The sequence below is a fragment of the Chroicocephalus ridibundus genome, chromosome 8 (genome assembly GCF_963924245.1).
Source record: "Chroicocephalus ridibundus chromosome 8, bChrRid1.1, whole genome shotgun sequence".
Lineage (NCBI taxonomy): Eukaryota > Metazoa > Chordata > Aves > Charadriiformes > Laridae > Chroicocephalus > Chroicocephalus ridibundus.
The window spans coordinates 52,241,619-52,265,030 of NC_086291.1; the positions used below are offsets into that span (position 1 = coordinate 52,241,619).

Below are 23,412 nucleotides of genomic sequence, written 5' to 3' on the forward strand. Positions count from 1 at the left end.
GCATTCAGGCCAGGCTACAAACCTCTGAAAAAACAGTTTAGCTGTGATGAGATGATTGGGGTTTTACCAGCCCCCAACAATACTCCCAAAGTCTCCCAAGTCCCTGTCGTTCCCCAACATCCAGCCATAGATTTAGCTCCCTCCCACATTCCCCAAAGCAAACTAACTGCCAATTATAAGCAATTTCAAAACCTTTGTGATAAGCACCTGCAAGCGGATGGTGAAAGGTTTGATTTTGCGTTTTACAAACGACAATCAGTATCAGTATTGGGAAAAGCAGCCTCTCCTCCTCGTCTGCAGGTGTTTCACTGTAACAACAAGCAAAATGCATGTTACTCCCCTTACTGCCAGCAAGCCTGAATCCTGTTCATATTCCAAAGCAACACATTAGCATAAAAAAATCAATTCACCTCTTGATCCCTCTCAGTAAGGTAATACCTGCCCATCATTTTTAAGGGGACACGCTGCAGAAGACAAGTGACTGGTACACGAACTTTTTTAGAAAGCTCACGCAAAACAAGTCTTTATTCTTCATCGCAGAAAATAAATACAGGTGCATATTTCATATGCTTTTCTATAAAAGCACTCCTACAAAATCACTTAACTGCATACAACAGTACAACCTTTTTGGCTTTTAAAATGCAAATATTATACAGTCACTTCATTTTATTATCTTTTAAAGCACTTGCAGCAAGCAGCTTTGGAAAAGGAATGCTTAATTTAGAAGCCAAATTCTTGCCTCAAGTGTTTTGTGGGTTTTTTGTTTTGTTGTTGGGGGTTTTTTTTGTTGTTGTTGTTTTTTTTTTTTTAATGTATATAGTGCAACTAACCTAAAAGCAACTAGAACAGTTTTTTGTAAAATGTTTATTCCCCACCCACCCCACCCCAAAAGACAAAACCCTGCAAAGAAAAACACAACTCTTAAAAACTGTTCTACCTTAAACCAAGAGAAAACAAAAAGTGGCTCAATAGAAATATTAAGGTAAGCATGACGCTTCACAGCTCATTATCTGTTTGCTTCCAGTTTGGCCCGGGTGCTTCTTTCAAATAAAAAGCATTAATCATCCAGTCCTATATTTCTGAAAAGGTACGACATGGACTCCCCGTTATGGATCCTGCGAATGGCTTCTGAGAGGATCATGCTGATGTCCACAGTCTTGATTTTAGGACACTGGAGTTTTTGTATTTCATGTGGAATTGTGTTTGTAACAACCACCTACAGAAAGAAAAAATGATCAGAAATACATGGCTCCATTATGTTTTCCACCTCCCATACCAGAACTGCGACAGGGAATGTCCACCCACCAGATCCTATGAAACCACCCTTAGTGATAAAAGAACGAGATTTTACATTACTGTCAGGGTCAAAATCTTAGGAAATGCCATGCATTGCTATAGGATTGCACGTATCCATGGATACTAATGGCACTGTCCATCCTCCCTTTCGTTCTGCCACGGGTACAAAGGAAGGTACGAAAATATTCCCCATGCTGAAGGCAAAAGTCTGCTAGTACCGGCAGTCCTTCATCTCACTACTTCCCTAGTTTCCCATTGCTATAGATTAGAGATGCGTAGATGCTACTATTCCAGCAGACAACTCCACGGTAAGAAAGCCTGTACCCAGAAACCTCCCAGCTAAATTCTTAATGTCAGCATATTTTAAGAATCAAGTCAGGAGAAAATTCCTTGCTTAAAAAACCCCAAATCATTTGATTAGAAATTTAGAATCCCTACTTACTTCATCGATTGCAGATTCCTCGATCAGCCTGGGAGCATCTGATGATAACAGGCCATGTGTGGCCATCACAAAGATCTTATAAGCCCCCCTTTCCTTGAGGGTCTCAGCTGCAGCAAGAAAGCTGTCAACATCATCTATAATGTCATCCTGTCAAAGTAAGATCACATCAGTGGAGATTCACTGTGTCCTCAGACAGATCAACAAGGCACACTCAGATTGACGTTACCTCTTTTTCAAGTATAAAAATTTACAGACAACACAAAACGGACATTTTTATAAATGCTCGTCTGCCCTCTAACCTAGCCAAACACAACTCAAATGGAAAAAGCCTTCTCGGATCTGATTCCCAGATCCAAACCAAGCTGGAAGGGCCTGGGGCAGCAGCCTCCAACTCCTGTAACTTGTAACTCCTTTAACACCTCACCTTCAGAGGCAAGCACTTAAATCAGAATTCTATCTGGCCTAATCATGGAAACAAGGTCCAAATGCTGCTTTTCAGCATGGATCACTTCATAGCTCACAGAGTCAGCTTCAGTAAGTGTGCAGAATACTGCCTCATGGTATAAAAAGTGCAGTATCAAAAGCCCACCATCACCCAAACTTTAGTTGGTGACACAGCAGAAAATCTACTTGATTTCTGCAACTTGAACATATTTAATGTAATTTATCAAAAGCTATGGCATCTTACTTACCACGATGATAGCTATTCTTCCTCCTACGTCTCCAACAACTGTGATGGGCGGTTTTTCCTTGGGAATCAGCACTGATTAATGGCAAATTTTTTTAGAAGCAGAGAAAGGAGAAAGAAAGAAAAAGTTTATACAATTTACGTCAAGCGTGGAAATGTCTGTTTGGCATGGGTCATCACTGTTACAGAGAGAAGTGAAGCAACAACTATTTCAACCATGACAGCATTACTGTGAAAAAAAACAGCAAGATTTTAATACATAATTATTTTTCTTAAGCTTAGCCAAAGTATTAACTACATTCATTTCCACCCAAATTCTTAACCAATTCAATCAATTCTTAATTTTAGTACAGAGAACAGAGGGGCTTGCAGACACAACCAGTTCAATCACCCTGCTGAGATCCGAGCTTGGTTTATACAATGAAGTTTTGCCGATGCAGCTATAGATGACATCCACCTTCAGCAAGGCTACTCTGTCAAGGCCCGTGACATAGAGCTACACTCAAAGCCGGTGTCAGCTCAGCTTATTAGCTCTGTCCCCCAGAAAAATTCCAACAGAAAAAGTAAACGGGAAAAAAGTGGAGCCTTTCTTCCAGGGGTTCTTCTGACCACCTGTAATGACACAGCCCCTCCTACACAGGGGACAGACCTCATGTACGACCTGGCACTAAAACCACAGATGAAGGGCACCAAAAAGATCTTTTTTTCCCCCATGCTCCTTTTTGATAGTCCATCACTTCCAGCCCTATCCCCCAAACCCACAAAAGATGATAGGTAAACACTTTCACACACAAACTTACTTACTGGGTATCTCCAAACTGGGGTGAATAGCAGCTACATTTTTGGCTGTAGGTGGTGAGTGTCGACCATCCACCATGTCAGACTCAGCATCTTGAGCTTCTCCATGAATCACAGCAATTCCCAACCGTAAGCGCTCAGCAAATGATTGTGCTCTGTAGGGAAAGGGTTAAAAAAACCAGAAATATATTCAATTTAAAAATTTCCATTTTAGTTCTAAAGTTTCAGAGAAAAAATTGAATGATTGTAAAATTTTAGGAAAACACACAGAAGAAAACACTTGTCCCTTAGCATCTTTTCACCAGGCTTGCAAGAGTCAGAATAATCTTGAAAGTACCCATACCGGCCTTGAAGCAACAGGATAAATGCTGCAAGTCACAGAATTCTGATATCTCCCTTCTGTTTTGCCCAACAGTCATAAAAATATTTCTTAGCCTTCAGCACTCTTGAGATCTCATGCTTTGCCAGGTCCCATCTAACAGTAACCAAGAATAGCCTAGATGTCTGGATTGTCTATGTTTAATAGGAAAAAAAATATTCACATGAAAAGAGAAAACAAGTGTTCATCTATTTATTTTTAGCAAGATGTGCTCTAAGTAAGACAATATCCCTGACCTTCTGACCTTAGATATCCTACAGAAGAGAGAATCCAGACAATCATTTTGCCTGTCAAAACACACTTCAAAGTTAAACAGTCTGGATTTTTGCAAGCTTACAAAAAGTTTCCTCACCATGCAATATTCCATCGACTAAAATTAGAAATTTATGTAAAGAAGTGTAAAGTGAGCTGGGGCAGTGGGGAAAGCAGAGAGTCAGTAATTTCACAGACAGTGCTTGTGTCTCAGATACTGGTGGCAGCAAGTAAAAATTAGCAGATTGATCCTAGCTTACCTCGCACACCCAAGAGTTCGGTGCCTAGCCTGAGCCAGTCATCTACTCTCCTTCTGGTCAAAGTGAGCCTGGCACGTCCAAAGTGAGTCACTTTGCTCTAACCTTAGCATCTAAGACCTGTGTCCTGAATGACCTCCTTTACGCTTAAGCCTTGTTTCACTACCCAAACAACCAGAAGTCCAGAGAATAATTTTCCCACTGTGATGCTCTATTTAATTAAAAATGAAGAATCTTCTGCCCTGTGGTTATCATAGTTAGGATATTTTTCCAAGTAGTTAACTACAGATAAATTATGATTCCAAACATTAAGAGTTATGACTTAGAAGCCATAATCCTATCAACAAAACAATAATAATTACTTTAAAATGCAATATTAAACTGAATAAAGTACAAAGTAACAGTAACATGATTCATTTATTTTCCAGTGAGCTCAGAAACCACAGAAACATTCTGAACTCCGCCAAGCAAAGGTTCTCTTCCACACATAGATGCTCATCTGAAAAGTGTTCTCCTCAATTAGGCTGAAGCATTCAATCACCCTTTTCCAAATACAATGTACCTGCTCAGATACTGCTCTTAAATGCTCACATGTACATATGAAGAAGCGAAACAATACAGCTTTGGGATCCTCTCCTACACAAATCAGTTATGTGTGCAACTTATCTGCCTGATTAGTTAAAGGTACGTATGACTATTTGCTGGCATGCACAATTACTTGACGAGCATGAAAATGGTTCAACAAATGCCTACTCCCAAGAGGCAATACTGACACCAAGTAAAAGAAATGGTCAAAGACAAGCAAATGTAATGTAACTGGCCCAAACAGAAGAAATCACATATAAAGTACTGCTGGAAAACAAAGATGACAAAAGTTGTTCCCCTCACCATACTTGTACAAATTAAAGCATTTCTGATTTGCTATACAAAATAGCAAAAAACTTTCTTACAATGAATATCATGATTCATTGGCATGAAAGTCGAGGTAACTTTTCAACAAATTATTAGTTTGTCACCACAGCAAATACAGTGTCTCTTAAACCATCCACCAACTCTTACACCACCTGCTGAGAGCAGCGTAATTCCAAACAGTTTAAGAATAATCAACCAAAAAGATTCACGGATTAAGAACAGTCATTCAGCCAACAAGGACTTCACAATGAAAATCATCTCAAACATCAAACCCTGTTTCACCATGCTCGATGCTAAGCCATCTGTATTTAGGAACTGATCAACCATGTTTGAAGTTATGACCACGTTAAGTAATTACTCTGGATTAATGGTGCTATACATCCAGGCATTGTTCCCCATTTACAGCAGGAAATTTAAAATGTAAATGCACACAAATATAATATGATTAAATACCTTCTTTATCCTAAGCACTGTATGGATTTACCTCATCCTTTTATTTGTTTGGTTTTTACTCTCCTTAGATTTATTATGATTATAGAGATGATGTAAAAACTACACATCTGACAGATGTAGAATTGGGAGGGATTTAAAGGCTGCATCTTTTAATTATTGGATACCTGTCCTTCACTTGATCTTAAGAACAAAATCACAATAGAGATTTCCTGCTCTAACACAAGAGAGCAGATCTTACCCACCTCTTTGCAGATGCAGGTGATTTGGCCACAATTACAGCATTCCTGTAGTCTGGTATCTGTAGTAAATAACAGATAGCAATGTCTACTTCATATCTTTTGACAAATTTAAACTCAGTAAGAATCAGAGAACTTTATTTTGCCAGAATTTTAAGCATTGAACATTTTACCTAACGTAAGAAAGCAACCTCAAGAATCCATGGTACACGATCGGAGTTCACAGCTCAGTAAAAACAGGTATTTAGAAAATTCAGATTTGAACTTAAAACTGTACTTTTCATAAACACCATGTTATATTACAGATTACACAAAAGTTACTGCTTTAGAAGAACATCAGGGTTACACAGAAATGTTAAAAGAAACAGAAAACCATCAAAATTAAAGTTTCCTGTTCAACTTAAATTGTCCTGTGTGTACACATGGCAGTCTTTAATCACTTGAAAACATAGAATTTCATCAATTTCCTACTTTTAGGGGTTGATTTTCAGAGTACACTAAAAATAAGTAACGCCTCTCTATCACATCATACTGACTCTTTGTACGGACCATCAAAAAGGACAAAAATTCTGCATTCACTGCACTGATCCTGGAGTCACAGTCTAATACTGCTGCCAACTGTCTTCTATGCAGATCAGCACTAGAGGATGCTGCTGCAAATGCCAACAGCAGCAAAGTGGTAACACCAAGAAGACTGGGTTTCATTTCAAGGTGTGATGGGTACATCAGTCAGTCTTCACATGCACAGCCTACTCCAAAGTCTGCTGCCTCTGCCCTGCCCCATTCTCATAACTGGCTTTTCACTCCAGACTCCTCCTCTTCATTTAGCCAACATTTCAGTCCCCATCTCTCAAAAGTTTCTTATCCTAGTCTCCATTTTCCCTGCAAACAGTGACTCCACATCAGACGCATCTTCCCTTGTCCACATCTTCTCGAGCATTCCACCATTTGCACTTCCAGTCCTCCTTTCCAACAGCAGTTTATGCTCCCTCGAAGATCTCATCTCACGCCCTTCCTTGCAAACTTTCTTTACTGTGCTGCCCCAGGACGATCTGTCTGCAGCACGCAGAGAACCTGTCTGTCCTTCTACCAGTTGCCATAACAATAGTCCACAACCACACTCAGTTGTAATAGCAAAAGCAGATCAAATCCTCAGAATCCCAGTATTAAGGGATGGAAGACTCTTTACTAAATACCTGGAAACTGATCTGTTAAAGTTGTAATTTCACAGCTTTGGGGAGATGACACACCCTGACGTGCAGTTCATCACTTTGCTGTCAGATGTCAAATATGAGTTCCAGAACATAGAAATACTTGGGTTTTTTCAAACACAAGCAAGGTAAGTTCTGCCACAATCTTATCCTCAAACATACAAACCACGCTGGATGAATACTTGCAAAAGCACTCTACCTGAAATAGGCATGGGAAATCAAAAATTAAGTTCTAAATTTGGGCATGGGCCTAACCAACTGAAAACAAGAACTTTTCTGAAGACATGTCAGGCAATGTTAATAATCCATAATGCTACTAACTCCACCTATAATACTGGGAATTCAGCATGTTCTGTCCTTTACAAACACATAGTTATACAACAGGCTACAAAGATTAACATGATGGAAGGTATGGACAAGGCAGGGCCTGTCACTTGACATAATAAAGGCTTTGATCTTGTTCAGACATCGTTGCCTCATTCCTCCCCTGCCAAAATATCAAATTTGCTCTCAGCTTTTTAAAAATGAAGTCAGAAAGCCAGAAATGCCATCCAAAAGATGGTTACAAGGAGTTGTTGATGTCTTACTAAGAGCTACGTCACTCTTAAGATTAACATGTATGCATAGGAAAGTGGAAAGACACTAAGCATTGAACATTTGCTAAGCACACAAAGGAAAATGACCAAATTATTTTGAAACTACGTTAATTTCACTGACTGGACTGTCTTCATCCCAGAACACCAAGTAATTCTCTTCACACTAATGCATAAATTCCCGACAGGGAACAACTACAAGCCCTCATCCTCTTAACTTTCAGTTAAATGCTTTTTAAGTGATCTCCATTCTTAACAACCTGGACTGTATTTCATACTACCCAATATACGCCATCACAACTCCCATTTGAAACATTTTTCATGCTTTGGCATTCACAATGCAGAATATACAGCAAACTGCTACCACCAGGAACTTGAGATGAATACTAAATTCTTCCTGAGCAGCGCTGGATGAAACTTTTAAGAAAAGATACTATAAATGACCTGGGTGGTGAAGGTACACGCCAATATAGATCCCATGTGATCAGATACATTCAGTCAATTCTAGTTTTAGAAAGTCACCTCACAGAAAAGCAAACGAAGAAATGAAAAACTAAAAGTATCTTCTAAGACCATTCTACACATACTTCAGCAGATCTCTACAAATGTCCATTTGTCAGACCACAGGCAGCAGTACCAGACTCAAAGCTGCAACAATTTTTGTAAATCCCTAAGAGCTCCTGTATCACTATGTGCTTCAATGTTCAAGCAACACCACAGGCCCAACTTGTCTTGTTCCCCATATTTGGTTTTCTCTTTCTGGCTTTCTGCTTTTTTTTCTTTTTTAACTTATGAAGTGCTTACCATGTACAATACTTCCCTCCTGGTATACAAGATGAATAACTGTGGCAAAGCCAGAGCCTGGAGTTTTGTTCTATAGTCCTCTTTGACTCTATTACCAAATGAAATGATAATGATAGATTTAAATGGTGACTGATTCCCCAAACCTATTTTAACACTGTCATAACTAAATCACACTGGTTCGGTTTTGAGTATTTTTTGTTGGGTTGTTTGGTTTTTTTGGGTTTTGGGTTTGCTTTTTTTTTTTTAATTGAGGCACTCATATCTCTATAAAAAGAAATAGCTTGGATTCAAAAGTAAGAGTGAGATAAACCTTTTCTCTCACAAGGAAGAAAGCATTTGCTTTATTCCAAATGATCATTAGTCAGAGGCATAGTATTCATCTTATACCTACAATTATCATTTGCACAATTCATATATACTAATCTACCAGCAGCACTTCTCAAAGCACTTATAAAAATAAGATGGAGAAATGGACACATAGAACATCAGAAGTTAAGCTCCTCATGTCAAGACATGCTGAACAAACAGCAGGTGAAGATTTCCACACAAGACGTCATCTGTTCTTACTTTCAGAGCATGATCAATAGGCTCTGTTCACAATTTAACTTCCAAAGTGTTTTCATAATGTGATATAAATTACACCTACACAAGCAGTCCATCCTATAAATGTCAAGGAAATTGGAAATAGGAAAGGAAGAGGATAACAAGAGGAAGAAAATCCTCTTTTTAAAAAAAAACAAGCAAAACACTAGTTATGCCAACATATCTATGAAGACAGAACAGCATCACCGCATGGGTAAGAAAACGCCAGCTCTTTGTGAAAGGAAAACTTAAGCCCATGGAGAAGAAAAGAACCAACTGCCCCAACATCACGCTCCCTGCCCCAACATGACCTATCCCCCTTTAAAATTATGTTTGAAGAGTTAGTCTTTTCAAAGGAATTTGTTTCAGAAGCCTTGAGACGTGACAAAAAATAATTTAAAAAAGAAACTGTAATAGCAGGCCTTTCTCACCTCTTCTTGGATGTACTGTAGTAAAAATGGAGATGCTCTCAAGTTATCAACTGGAATATTGAAGAAGCCCTGTATTTCCTTCTGATGTAAATCCATGGTAATAAGATGAGTTAGTCCTTTAAAAAAAAAAAAATAGAGACATACACAGAAGCACAATCAAGAAAAGTAAGCGAGAATAACACACACACTCTTTAGTCTGATAGTAAGTTTAGCTTAAGTTTGTCTAGAACAAAATCTCTAAGCTGCATTAGAACAAGAACAGTATACTTAGTGAAAGTACACAGCATATTAACTAATATCCCTCTTAGGTACACCAGCATTATCATGTTTCGAGATTTTTACAGTATCCTTTTAAAAAGAACCTCAGAACACTCTACATAATTGACTCAGTAGTGCCACACTGAGGCGGGTATGATCTTTCTCCATTTGACATGTGACAAAATGGAAACACTAATAAGATAAATTGTCCTATGCCACATAGCAAGACCCTGGCACAGATAACATTAGAGTTCTGAACTCCTGAAAAATGGGCCCAAATTCTAATCATCAAAACACCTCTCTCAAAATAAGAAATCAGATCACACTTTGTTCATTGTAACTGCCCATTTTTCCCAGGGACAGGAGGAAAAAGACAGAAGAAGAAAAGAAAATGTGTTGAAGGCTGTGAAAATTAATAATCTCATTCTCCCACATCATCTCAAATGCCAAGGACAGCTACAAAGTGCATTCATCCAACAGGTAAAAATCAGGCTAGAAATGAAAAAGCGCAACCGTTCAAGAGTGCTGGAAAGGCAAAGAACTGTACTATGAGAGATGGATACCATGGTCCAAACCAGCCGAGTCCAGTAGACTTCATTTTGCCAGCTCAGTAGGACACAACACAAAATGGCTGTTACAAGTTTGTTTTTTTTTTTATGAAGTCATCATTTGGAAACATTTCTAATTACATTCTCCTTTCTATGTGGGTTTTAAACTCACAAAAAACTCAGCAGTTATTTTTAAACAAAGTCCCAACTTGTGCACAGACCTCTCTAAACCTGAAAGCTGACAGCAGGAGCCCCCATTGCCCTGATTATTTCATAACAGCCTGCATTCTTACCAGCTTTGCACATCATTGAAGCCAGTAATTTAGAGACAATGGAGCCTCTTTTCCTCATCTTGCACTGCTTGCTGTACGGGAAGTAAGGAATCACTCCAATAATGCTTTTGGCACAGGAGGTTTTACAAGCGTACACCATGATCAGGAGTTCCATGATCGTAGTATTCACGTCCCTGCAATAAGAAGCATCTATTTCTGTATCTTGTGCATAAAAATCCTGTATTCAACACAATATTTATATCCACTCCAGGAACTTCACTCCAGGATAGCGGAGAGTATGGTGACCAAGCAACCTTCGTTAAGAATCCAGCTGAGCACCTCAGGATGGCAAGTGCCCTGGACCCAGTATTTTAATTCTTCACTATAATTACACTTCAGTATTTTTTTCACTTGGCTACTTGGGCAATTCAGCAGGTTTTGTTATACCGTGCTGCTGTAACAAAGTAGTCCATAATTTATCTCCAACATCTCTTTCTATTGCACACAAAACAAAATAAATATTTTCAATATAGATCAGCTTTTCTAAGACTTTACAACATATTCCTCGATTGTTCAAGCCAACAGCAGGCTAAATATTTCACAATTACCATTTCTCTTCTGCCCTAAATTAAAAGATTGAGAGGGTATCTTTTTAGATGGTCATCAACTAAGAGACCTACTAAAGTCTTAGCATTTGTAAAGTTCTTTTCACGTTAAAAAAATAACTGTTTTCTGAATCATGGGACACATTGCCTAGGATATGCTCTTCCTACATTTACAATTTTGTAATGGTGCTGGAGACTGGTAGCTGGAAAGGAAAGAATTTAAAGAGAATGACATAAGACAAAGAATGCAGAGACCCAGGGGAAAGTTTCATTGACATATTCACTGAAAATGAAAATAACAGAGATTAGCTTATACTGAGGTTTTCTTTGTGCATATATCAAAAAAAACCATCAAACCACGCCAAAAAAACACAGAGAAGCCTCTATCTAAGCTTATTATACTGTATCATATACATAAAATGCAAATTAAAATTAAACCAGAAGCATTCCTTTGTCCATGTCAAAATGATAGCAGTGTCTTTAAACAGTTACTCACTTTGAAACTGTTTGGATGATAAATACATCCTTTCCTCTCACAGACTCCTGAATCTGCACTCTTGTTTCTGCCAAGAAGAGAAATATGTAATATTTGTAACAGCAAAACTCAACAGAGTCTAAGAAAAAAAGGGTAGCCAACACATGCACATCAAAGTTAGGTAACTTTCCAGTTTTACCAATTAAATGCTCACCTCTGTTCGGCTCTTGATAAACCTGAACCTTCCCCATCTCAACTCCCAAGCGCCTGCAGGAGCAGAAGAAAAGAAAAACAGAAGTCAATATGGGAAAACGAAGGGCAAAACAAATGCAAAGCACATACAACACAACAGTTACTGAAAAGGCTGTATTTCACAGAAGAAAACCAAGAAAAGAAAACCCCAAACCATAAAACCAGTAATTATAGTGGAAACTTCTTAACAAAGCATCTACAATTTCCAGAAGCTGCACTGCAGGCTAAGCTGAACTCATTTTCAAGCCAAGCTCAGAAGAACAAACAACAGAAAAAAAACATGCTTGATTACTAGATTATGTAACAATTTCTAATTTTTAATATATATTTCTATATACGTTATTTATGTTGCCGTATATATGTATACACACATGGCAACACACATATGCACAATGCTTAAAAGCCCACTTTTAAATCATTCTATATAGAAAACATGTCAATGTAGAGGGAATAGGAAATATTAGCGAGCTCCATTCGATAAATAATGGTAGACTAATGACTGCTATGTTTATTTCACTTCAGTGAAAACCCCAATCACTAAAAGAAGGAGACAAGCAAGTATGCTATGCGCTTAATGCCCAAGTCCTTATAATGCACAACTTCAGTTCCTTTGCACTCTCCTTTCTCCATCTAACTTTGGGTACCCAATCCTCAGGAAGAAACCCACAATGTGCAATACTCCTGGTAATGTTACGCATCCTAATACTGCTACAGCAGCATGGTAAAAATTTCCTTAAGTCATAAAAGCTCTGCTGAAGCTATTCATGCATGTAAAGCTAAACAAATGTCCCTATCTAAAATATACACTGAACAGCAGCTTTGCCTTTCAAGAAAACTCCGCTACAAGAAGAATGAGAAAATGATGAAAACTTCTGCCATGATTATTTAACATTATCCAAATGTTGCTTTTCCTACATGTTCTCTACAACATACTGCAGTCAATCACAACCTGCCACCAAACAATTTAAACGCAAGTTATTTTCCTTGTTATTGATCTGTTGAAACACACTGTGCAATACAGTACACTAGACCTTGTTGCACAATGTGACAGCTTTCCTAGGTAACTTTCCTTAAACAGAGAAATCAGCCTTTAGGAAAGTCCCATCGTAACAACAGCAAGATCCTCAGCTGCCCTGCAGGATTTTACTTACTCAGCAATCCTCTTCGACAGTTCCATGCACGACGAATTGGAATTAGCTGAAAACAGCACCAGTCCACCCTTGGTTATATTCATGATGGCCCCAATTTCAGTTGATGGCACACAAAACATCAAACCGAAGTTGTTTTTCCGCTTCTAAAAGACTACAAGAGATCAAAGGTCTGTTAAAACCACACCGTTAAAAACAAAAAAGAAACAAATTTCCTCTGTTTAGAAAGCAAAGAGTTTCCCATAAGCCTGAATTTTCCAGTATCCTTAATATTTCTTACCACCACTTTAATAGTACCACAAATACATCCTTACAGAACATTGTGACCCACAAGCCACACTGTCTACTGGCCTAGCTCAGCATACCTAATGAGATGGCACAAAGAAGGGGACTTCAGCCTGCCCTGCCTTCCTTCTCCTGCCCCCAGACTTTACATATCCTTCAGCAGAATGCTTCCCTGGAGGCCTTCAAAGATCCCCTAGACAACCTCCTAACTTCAATAGGTTTTTTTCCTTGGGTTTTTTTCTTATTTGAAATGTTTTCCTATGGCTATCATCTAGTAACACAGATTCTCTTTGCCATCAGCTTGTCCAGTTCATTTTCCAGAGCTGAGCAACGATTATTGCCTTTTTCAAGATCACAAAGCCAGTAAGAGGTAATATTGAGCTAAACAGAGCTCCTGGGTCCTGGCTCTAGTAAATTGCCTAGAAGAGCCTATTTCCATAGCTGCCTATCTTTTCATCGCTTTGCAATAAATTATAAACTTACAAATAAGGATGAAATGTAAGGAAGAGTTCAATAAAGCTGGTAGCTGTAAATAATGACCTCTCGCACAATGCATCCACTTGGTGAAGCAGTTGTTGGCATTCTTTGATACTAATATTTCTCCTGTGAAAACAGGAGAAAAATATCAAGAGGAAATCTATACAATTTTTCTTTCCAAATAAAGGCACAAACCACTAATTTGCCAAGGATTTGATGGGAATCCATCTTGACACTTTTTATTCTTCTGTGTAACATCACATTTTCATTACTTCTTCTAACATAACTTTTTGTTCAGGCAAGAAAAATAAAAAATCACATTGACCTGCAGCCACTGATAAACCAAAGTAGCATTCAACTGAAAAAGTACTGGGCTACAGCACTTCACTTCTGCTGTATAAATAGTCCAATCCTTCATCATCCACTTGAGCATTATGTAGGGGACTGAAAATATCAAATACGAGTGGCATAATTCAAAATAAAGTAAATAGAAGTTAGGATAAATCAACAACTTCTTTCCTGGAAAACTTCTCCCTGCTGAGAAACAGAATTATCTAAATGTCGCACGTAATCTGTTCCAAAAAATTCATGGTATATCAAGTACTCTGAAAGAGCACCTAAAAGAAAAACAACAGTTTTCATACTTAGAACAGCAGCTACGTAGCCCTCTAAAGAAACTCATTCAGCCCACCTTTGCAACTAGACTACTCTTGCTCAGTTTGACCTCGTCACAGAAACTGTACCTGGTTCACTCTCTATAGAGAGCCAAAGTCAAGTCAGGAACTTTCTAACAACAAATCTCTTCATGGAACATCTGTGCCATGCTCAACTGCTGTGAATGAAAACCTGCCTGGCATCAAAACTTCTGAACTGTGCAGAAAGAGAGCGCAAATAGCAGCAACTTCAATACCAGAATTTGGTCACCCAGCTGTTTTGACTCTGCTAGAACCTGGCGTATCCCACTATACCACCAAAGCAATACCCTGTCCCTTTCAGCCTTTGCCTTCAAAGGGGAAGAATTTTTTTTTTTTTAAATCCCAGAAGGCAGTATGGTTACAGACATCAAGTCTAAAGCTCAACTACATCCCTCCCAAACTAAGTACTCAACAATTTAAGGAGAACTAAAAACCCATTTCTTAGCTAGTGCTTCTTCCTTTGTTCTGCTCTACACTTACTCCCAGCTGTTAACTAATGGCCATCATCTGTCAAATATTCATAAGAGTGTTAAAGATACATCTTAAATCCAACAATGTGAGCATATACTAGAAACGCCTTTAGGTCTCTAAGAACACCTGAAAACACCCTGCTTGTGTGATTAGATAGAAACAACACAGAGACAACTTTCAGTGTTACTAAAAATATTCACATGGTGTTTCGAAGACACAGGGCTTTTTTTCCCCCCCAACTGTGTTACCTTCTTCTCCATGGACTAGGGAAATGAGGAGAGTTAAGAGATCTGCTGAAAGACAAGAGTTGTTGGTTCCTGATTACTGTTCAGGGTGCATTTTACACCACAATAAGATACTAATATATTCACAAGCAACACTGAACATAGCTCTCCACATAGCCACGTCAAGGACTTTCTTGCAGATGTACTTCAGCAGCAACAAGTGGACTACAGGTGCATGTGGTGGAGAGGGAAGTTGCATTTGTAGAGTTATATTGATGTATCAGCCTTGAAAGGTGTTGGGATGACACAAGCTCACAAAACTTTATTAGATGTGTAAAGACATCACTCCACAAGGGTACATGGGACCATAACCCTCTGGCTTGAGGTGGACTTATCTTCCAAGACTGCATCAGATTTGGGAGAACACATGCAGCACAGAGTAGGCTGCAGCCCACAAAGTCCCACCCTTTCTTTTGGGCTGCACACAATTACACAGACGCATCATGATGAACACAACAATTACTGGACTGCATACACATGACGCCCTGCTCCCACTGGCTTTACACCTCCATGAACTGAGCATGTCCACACAGAAAGCAACAGAGGCAAGAATAACTGTATGGGATAACCATGGTGCTAAAGAATTGAGGGAGGAGAGGGGAAACTGAACCCTCTCTCCCATCTCCCCACAGGCAATTTCCCTGGCCCAGAAGGGCCCTCCATACTAACCCGAGCCAAACAGCTGAAGGTCGACCCTTCCACCCCACACCTCCCTACAGTCCTTCAGCTGCTCCAGGTGGGTTACACACGCCCTGGGGAGGGGAAGCCCGCCCAGGCACCCCAGGGTACCTGAGGATCCCTTCCCTCCTCCCAGGGGAGAGGCCTGGGCACGCCGCAGCCCTCAGCGTGGAAGCGAGCACGCCGCTCCCCTTCACCTGCCGGGCTGGCGGAGGGCGAGGAGCCCCCGGCAGTTCAGGAAAGGGGCCGCCCAGGAGAGGGCCCCCCTTCCACAGGGCCACTCAGGGGAGGGCGACGAAGCCCCTTCCTCAGGTGGCGGCACCCTGTGTGGGGAAGGGGAGAGGGCGCTGGGGAAGGGGGGATGTCCTGCCCTTACACAGCCGGCTTGGAAGTGGGCTGAGCGGGCGGGCCTGCCCCTTTCTGAAGGCCTTACCTGCCGGCTCCGGCCCCCCGGCCCCGGGAGAAGGCAGCCCGGCCGGAGGGGAGGGGGAGAGGCAGAGGCAGCGGCGGAGCTCAGCCCCTCCGGTTGTCCGCTGGCAAGATGGCGGCGCCGCGCGAGGGAGGGAGGGAGGGAGGGGAAGGGAGGGCGCGCGAGGGGCGGGCGCGCGGCGACGCCCTCTCCCCCCCCCCCCACCCCTTCCCGCCCCGTCCTCGCGGCGCGGCTGAGGGGAGCCGCCGCCGGCGCCATTTTACCCCCGCGATGCTGGGGGGGACCTGGGGCGGGGGGCGATACTTGAGGACCCCAGTATCGAGGCCGGATTTCAGCTTCCCCCACCACGACCCCCCCCCAAAAAAAAAAAAAAAAAAAAAAAAAAAGAGTGAGCGCGATGGGTGGGTAACGGCGCCCACGAGGGTTGTAAGAGCTCCCGTGTAAAGGGGGAGCAGATAAACCAGCAGATGTCCGCACGGTGCCAGGTTTGGGAGCTCCCGCACCTGCATCCCTGTCAGAGGGACGGCCAGCCGGCTGCCATGCTGCTCTGGGCACCACCACCACAGCTGTGCGTCCTCGACATCCTTGCCAGGCACTCGGCTTTTGCCATCGGATCAAGCAGTGTTTGTAGAGAAGGAAGCTTTTCTGGAAAGTAAATAAAAGAAAAAAACGAAACAGCCAAAACAATTAGTGGTGTCTCAGTTCCCTTATACTGTCAAGAGCATACGCTATTTGTCTGGAGTCCCCTATCGGGGCCCTCCTTGCAATGTCCACTTTAACCTATGCACGAAGATGCATTTGGCATCTGCAAGGTGCTGATTTTAGTCACCCTCTGAAGCCCAGTTTTATCACAGGATGGCAACTGTGACAAACAGTTGTGTCCTTTCACTGCTTTGACAAAGGTACAGCCATCCTGCACAGATTCAGGAGGATGAAGGTCTTGCCAGGGCTCCCCCTGTAAGTAAATAACCAAGTACCATGATTTCCCACTACCTGGCTAGCTAGAAGCTCTTTTAAAGTACGCTTTTCAGTATGCCCAAGATCAACAGCATTTTATGGATCGGACTTTTAGCATAAAGGTACAAATCAGGTTGTTTCTGCTGCAGCTTTTCCTCACAAAAAAGCAATTAAACTTAATTATTCCTGGACCACGGGGTGCATTGGAGCAAAGCCTTGAGCACCCCAGCAGATACTTCTGTCTGTGCTGGCCTTACCGTGAAAGGGGAAGAAAAGCTGTCGGGACTGCTCATCAAATGTGCCTGCAAAAGGATGACATTTAGATTCACATTTTGAAACTGCAGTTTCTGCCATTATGAGCTGTGTTTTCCAGTTCAAATACCCAGGGGCCAGCGTTTCCCCCGTATTTCGCAACATCTGATTATTGCTTCTTGCATTCTGACACTCCATCAATTGTCTCCTTTCCCCCCCCAGCCCCTCTCTTTCAACAGACCCGGAGCTGGGGAAGGGAGAGCAATTTAACCTGGAGCCGCACAGCGGCTGCCAGATGTAGAGCTCTCCACTGGCAGCGCTCACACAAAGCAAAGACATCTGTCTGAAATACACGAGCAGAGAGGCCATGGGCCTGTTTGTACCCTCACAGGGATGGTATCCTGCAGCAATGATCCTCTGCCTTTCCGAGGGTCTCTTCCAAATTACACTTAAGCATAAGAGAAGTCTCCTACCACCTCTGTTCAGTCTGTATTTTTTCTGCTTACAGGCTGGTGCTTCCACAGTTGATTCAGAGTCATTGACCCTAGTACATTCCGGTTTTGGTTTGTTTTGGGGATTTTAGGACAAAGGGGAAGTGGGTTTTGAGCTTTTTGTTCGCCTCTTCACAGAGCGGCAGAGATTTCTCCCTCAGCATCAGCGTTCATCACAGGATTTCACCACAGGCTGGTATGGCAGAGCAGTTTAAGGCAGAACAGCTAGAAACAACACATGGTGAAGCACTGACCCATAATGCAATTAGCAGCCTTCCCCAGAAGCATTTTTCAATACCCCAGGGCACCCAGAATTTGCTGACTATTTGATTCATGCTGCCCCAAATTCCTGACATCGCTTAAGCAAACCACAGGACCAGGAACAGAAAGATTTTGTCTTCTGATCCTTTTTATAAGGCTACTGCCTTTGTTTTCTTAGAGCAAATCAATTTATTTCCCCGCCTCTGTTTTCCTGGTCAGAGGAATGCAAGTTTAAAGCTCAGCTCCCAGGGGGGAGAGATTTGTTAATTTTACAATATGCTATCCAAATGCTAAGAGTTTAACAAATAGTTGCTGCAAAACGAGCACCCGGATTTTGTTTCATTTATTCCATTAGCAGTCATCTAAGGAATTCTGAAAAACTGCTGGGTGTGAATACACCAACTTGCAGAGATTTGTTGTTTTTAATCCAGATGCAACCCTGGCAAGCAGAGATGTGAGAAAAAAAAAAAACAAACCAGCCAAGGTGAAGGGCACTGCTCATCCAGTGCTGGGCAGGACGACAGCCTGCATCCATCACCTGAGAAAAGACGAACGCTACTGTCATCCAATCTCCTGAGCTCCATCCATCACTGCTCAGCCAGGTTAGCTTTTTTCCTTTTGTTTTGGGGTTGGTTTTTTTTTTTTTTTTTTTTTTTTAGAAAAAAATTGGATGTTAAAACTCACCTACCAAACCACCTGACAGCGAGAATTATCAGACATGGTACACCAAAGAAAACTTTTGATTTGAGCCTAACAGAGCACTGTGAATAGTTTTGATCTCTACCAGCAGTTGGTCCTACGACGCATCCCAAAAGCGTCCTCTACCCTACACAGCCCCTCTGAGCCCACTGGGAGGTTCTGCGGCACACAGGCACCTCCGCACTGAGCACAGCCTCAAGGCCACCACCTCCTGCCCCTGCCTTCAGCTTTGCTGCCTTGGGAGAGACTGTGTCGGATTTCCAGAAGATGCTGGCTTAGATATTACCCAGCTAGGGAGGCAGAATTCAAAATGGCTATAAATGCATTTCTGAATCAAGGGAAAGAAGAGTAACTTTGTCATTTCTTAGGAGTGGTCTGGAAAATAGAATTCCCTACATCTGGGAGCCAAAGTGCCTTAAAAAGGCCCCAGAGCAAACAACATGTCTTATCTATGTGAAGGGCTATGTAAGTAGAGAGCCCTCTGTTATTGTTTTATCAAATATTACTGCCTAGCCATGGCTTGTCTGTCTGCAGGAAACAGGCACTGACTCATTTTGTTACAGCCCTGTTCCTCCTGAGTCACAAAGCTTTGACTGAAAGACTCACTGGGTTCAGTTTGTTTTCCTGTTTCTAACCATGCTGTCAGTTCGGGGTCAGTCTGCAATGACTAACAGATCTGCTACATCAGCTTCAGCACGGGGTTATCTCCAACCAGCCTTCAAACACAGAGACAAGATGCTTGTTGGAATACGCAGCATTTAACAGATCACTGGACAGACAAATGTCTCAAGCTGGATGAGAGGGCGAGGGTTCGAACAAACATTGCCCTGAAACAAGAACCAGCAGTAGCACCTTTCGTTTTGTTCGCAGATTCTCTTTGCTTTGCTGTGTTTGTGTGCAGCTCTGTCCTGCAAAGTCTGCGTAACATGTAGTTAACATCCATCACCTTCTGTTTACAGATGTGGTTTGCCCGTCGAGTCGCATTTAGAGAAAAGCAGTTGAACGGGGCAGTGAAGTCATGTCATTTCAAGGACTTTGAACAGGTACGCAGTGAGTGCCAAGCAACCCGTTCCTCTCCATCCTACCTACTGGGTCCTAGCCTGACTTGCCAGTTACTGCCCTAAGCTACAGCTCCTCTACAAACAGAAAGCACTCAAGTGTGCATCGTGCCCCATACAGGCATTTAGTGAACATACAGGAATGGCTTGAGTTAGTCACGTCACTACAGAGTGGGCTTGCAAATTGAAGCAGAATACCGTATATGAGAAGATTCTGTGCTTTGCATACACAGCTGCACAGGGATAGACTGAGGGGTGTAAAGTAAGATGTGGCGCCAACCCTACCCAGTACAGCTAAGCAGAAGCTGGGAGAGGTACAGGGAAGGACCAAAGTGCAACCAGCAAAGAGCACCCTGATCCCTTCTCAGTTTGGTGCCAATCAGGACTGACCCCAGATGGGCAATAGCAGGTTAACTCCAGTGCTGGGTGGGACCCTCACCTGGCTGCTACACCAGGAAAGGCTGGGGAGACCTGGGTAAGGCTTGGCCTGCACCACTTAATAATACCGTTACCAATAGCTCTCCTTCACACCAATACCAGTCCTCTAACTTGCCATATTGTTTCCTGCCTGATTTCAGCAAGCTCTGGAAGAGGTTCTGCTGTCAGACCTCCGTATGCTGTCTTTTGCTTGAGCTTATCTAACAAGTCCATTACCCAAGAGTGGCACACAAAAATTTTACTCACCAGAAAAGTTTCACCAGAGGGAAGGCATAGGGACTGCTAGGTTTCACAGAGGCTTTTATTGTCTCGTTAAGTTCCCCTTAATGAGAACTTCCTCACCTGCTGCAGTCTCCCTCCCATTTGTTCGCACCCACCATCATGCTGCTGGTACTTTCAAAGCTCTCTCAGATCCCACTTCTCCCTCCCTCTTTCCTCTTAACTATTCTGAGCACAGTTTCTCTTTCCATACTCTTGTTCAGGTCCCAGGGAGAAAATACCTTGTCCTCTTGAGCTACTCCTGGACACATCTTCCTTGGCTGGTTTTCTCCCTGATGCCCCTGCAGCTTCTCCCAGCTCCAGAATTACCTGCTGTACTTTCTCCTCCAGAGCAAGGCAGCGACAGCTCTTGTTGAGATCCCTGACTTATGTGCTTGCTAAAACGGTGTAGAGCTGCCAGGCATAGCAATAATCCTCAGCTGTCGAGGACCTGCTGCGCGCTCCAGTTCACCCCAGGCTTTAACTCCTTGAGATTCTTGATGCATCTTCGTCTAAGATCCTGTCTTCATTACAGAAGCAGGTGTGTCACAAGACCCAGTTACACCATGGTTGTCCCTCAGCGTGGTTAAAAGACCACAGTTATTTTCTCTTGCACTAAAGAAGTAAGAACATCTTACCATCCTGCTATACCCTAGTCTGACCAAAACGGTAACCCTGATCCAGTGCCATTTAGGCCTGTGACTGAATCAGGACAGGACACAACCAGGCTGTAACTGGATTCTGCCAATTCTCTTTCCAGCACACAGAGGTCTGTCATCCTGCATCCAAACTGGCCCCATGACATAATTCTTCCCATCTACACCAGCTAGTGAAGTATCACCGTCCCTTGCTACTTTCCTTGGAGGGCAGCTCTGGACCACAGCTCTGGCCAGCGCAGTTTCTGCACTCAGAAGGCACAGTCTGTGTCAAAACCTCTAGTCAAATATCACCTGCCAAGTCTTCCTGAGCTCTTCACCAAGATGTTTTGGTGATTCCATATTTACCTTGCCCAACACCAAAGTATTAACGACCTCATCAGACTGCTCACCCTGGTCTGCTAATTCATACCAAACACTCTATCAAAACTTGCTTATTCTCTCAGCTAAGGCTCCCCCGTGCACAGCCTGAACCCTGCACGCCCCAATGGCTCTGCTCATCTCAGCCCATCCCAGTTTGTAGGAGCGGGGCTGTCGGATCGGCCCCTCCGCGGAACCAATGAGGGCCTCACACCAGCGGGGCAGGGGGGTCAGCACCTTTCTCAATGACTGCAAATACTGCGAGGTTCAGGCTGTTCCACCCATCCGATCGCATCTGAAAGAGCCTTGAGAGCAAAGCTGCGTCAGAGGGGGGCACAGCTGCCAAAAGAGCCGTTCAGCCTCTTTGGATTGTTTGCATGCCTTTGGAAAAAAAATTCCCTTCTTTTTTTTCATTCAAGCTTTTCTAGATAAGCGCATGACAAACGCAAGTGTCAGAGAGAATGAACAGCCTGCCTCCTAGTTGGGAATGAGGGACTATCACAATTATCGCTGTGATAATGAGATAGTCTGAACATGAGGGAACTCGATACAATGGGAGATTTATCTTGGAACCAGTCCCTTGGCAGCCTGACCCCCTACTGATGTCAGCACGGTTTCTCGTTGCAGAAAGGCTAGGGGACAGACCCATCTCTATCTCAAGCGCATCCTGTAACACAGCAGTGACCATTACCATTGATAAAACATTTGCTTCCCGCTTTTTTCTCCCAATAGTATTTTGGCAAGTGGTCTCAGGAGTAGCTGTCTGAAAGCTTTCTCAGCCCCTTCCCCATCATGCAGGGGGATGTTCAACTTTGTAAAGACACACTGTTTTGCTAAGGTGTAATAACATGCTGCTTAGAGTGGAAGCAACTTCTGGGAGGATATTGCAAGAGAGAGAGAGAGAGCAGCTTGGTCTCAGGGCTGGAGTTGAATGGGGTTAGCCGATGAAACAGAGCTGCTGCACAAAAGGTATGGTGGGCATGGCTGGGATGCCAGGGAGGAGATGGTGCTCTGTGGGTTAGTTACCTGCCGGTATTCCGGTGGTAATTCCTTAGGTCACCCAGACACTCTGCTTCATTTAAGTCATGTTGTCCCATGGGAATCCTGTACCCACCTTGCATGTCCAAATGACCCAGAAAATTGCTTTCTTTCCTAACACAAACTAGGTCAAGATTTCAAGTCCTGACCTTCGAGGGCGCCGAGGTGAGGAGAGAAGCATGACAGGAGTCCGAGGCCTTGGCCCAACACTCTCAGAGACTCTTGTCACAAGGAATTACGTGGGCTCTGCAAACAGATAAGGAAAACCAGAAAGAGCAAACTCTGGTCTGCGCAACATTGACACTGCAATCGATGCTGTAGTTTACCACCAGGACCAAGTAAATAGCCCCGGCGTTGCATGGTGCATAGCAAACATTGCAGCTTTATCTAGATGACAGGCAGCAATTTGTGGCAAAGGGTAAATCTCTCTGTTCAGTCGTGCTTGACGTATGGATAGTCTTGTTACATTCCCTGTTCTCAGCGGGTTTATGCATGGATTTAAGGTTAAGTACATGCATGCCTGTAGGATCGCGACCTTCACTTAATATTGCATGGCCCAGCAGACCCATAAGTAATCCCTAACATGTTCAAGTGAGAGCTCTTGCTCGGTAGTGTCATCCATGCAGAATAGTGAGGTACGTGTAAATTTGTACATTCAGGCTGGGAGGCAGAGATTTTCCAGCCATCGGAGCAGTGAGGCTCCAAGGCAGGTTTCTGGAAGGATGAACGGGA

At 42.6% G+C, this 23,412-nt stretch overlaps 1 protein-coding gene across 2 annotated transcripts; it reads right to left on the reverse strand.

The window, feature by feature from the left end:
• Positions 1–189: 189 nt before the first annotated feature.
• Positions 190–16,364, reverse strand: PRPSAP2 (phosphoribosyl pyrophosphate synthetase associated protein 2). 2 transcript variants are annotated; one of them, XM_063344019.1, is made up of 12 exons: positions 16,216–16,359; positions 13,661–13,780; positions 12,896–13,046; positions 11,707–11,759; positions 11,514–11,580; positions 10,434–10,606; positions 9,335–9,450; positions 5,720–5,775; positions 3,231–3,379; positions 2,431–2,501; positions 1,739–1,885; positions 190–1,216 (listed from the first exon to the last, which is right to left on the reverse strand). In XM_063344019.1, the coding sequence occupies exons 3-12, from the start codon at positions 13,012–13,014 to the stop codon at positions 1,058–1,060; spliced, it is 1,110 nt and encodes a 369-aa protein (XP_063200089.1). In that variant the 5' UTR covers positions 13,015–13,046; positions 13,661–13,780; positions 16,216–16,359; the 3' UTR covers positions 190–1,057. The 2 variants fall into 2 exon arrangements, with proteins under 2 accessions (XP_063200089.1, XP_063200088.1); XM_063344018.1 differs by lacking the exon at positions 13,661–13,780 and having other exon boundaries at positions 191–1,216; positions 16,216–16,364.
• Between the last annotated feature and the right edge of the window lie 7,048 nt (positions 16,365–23,412).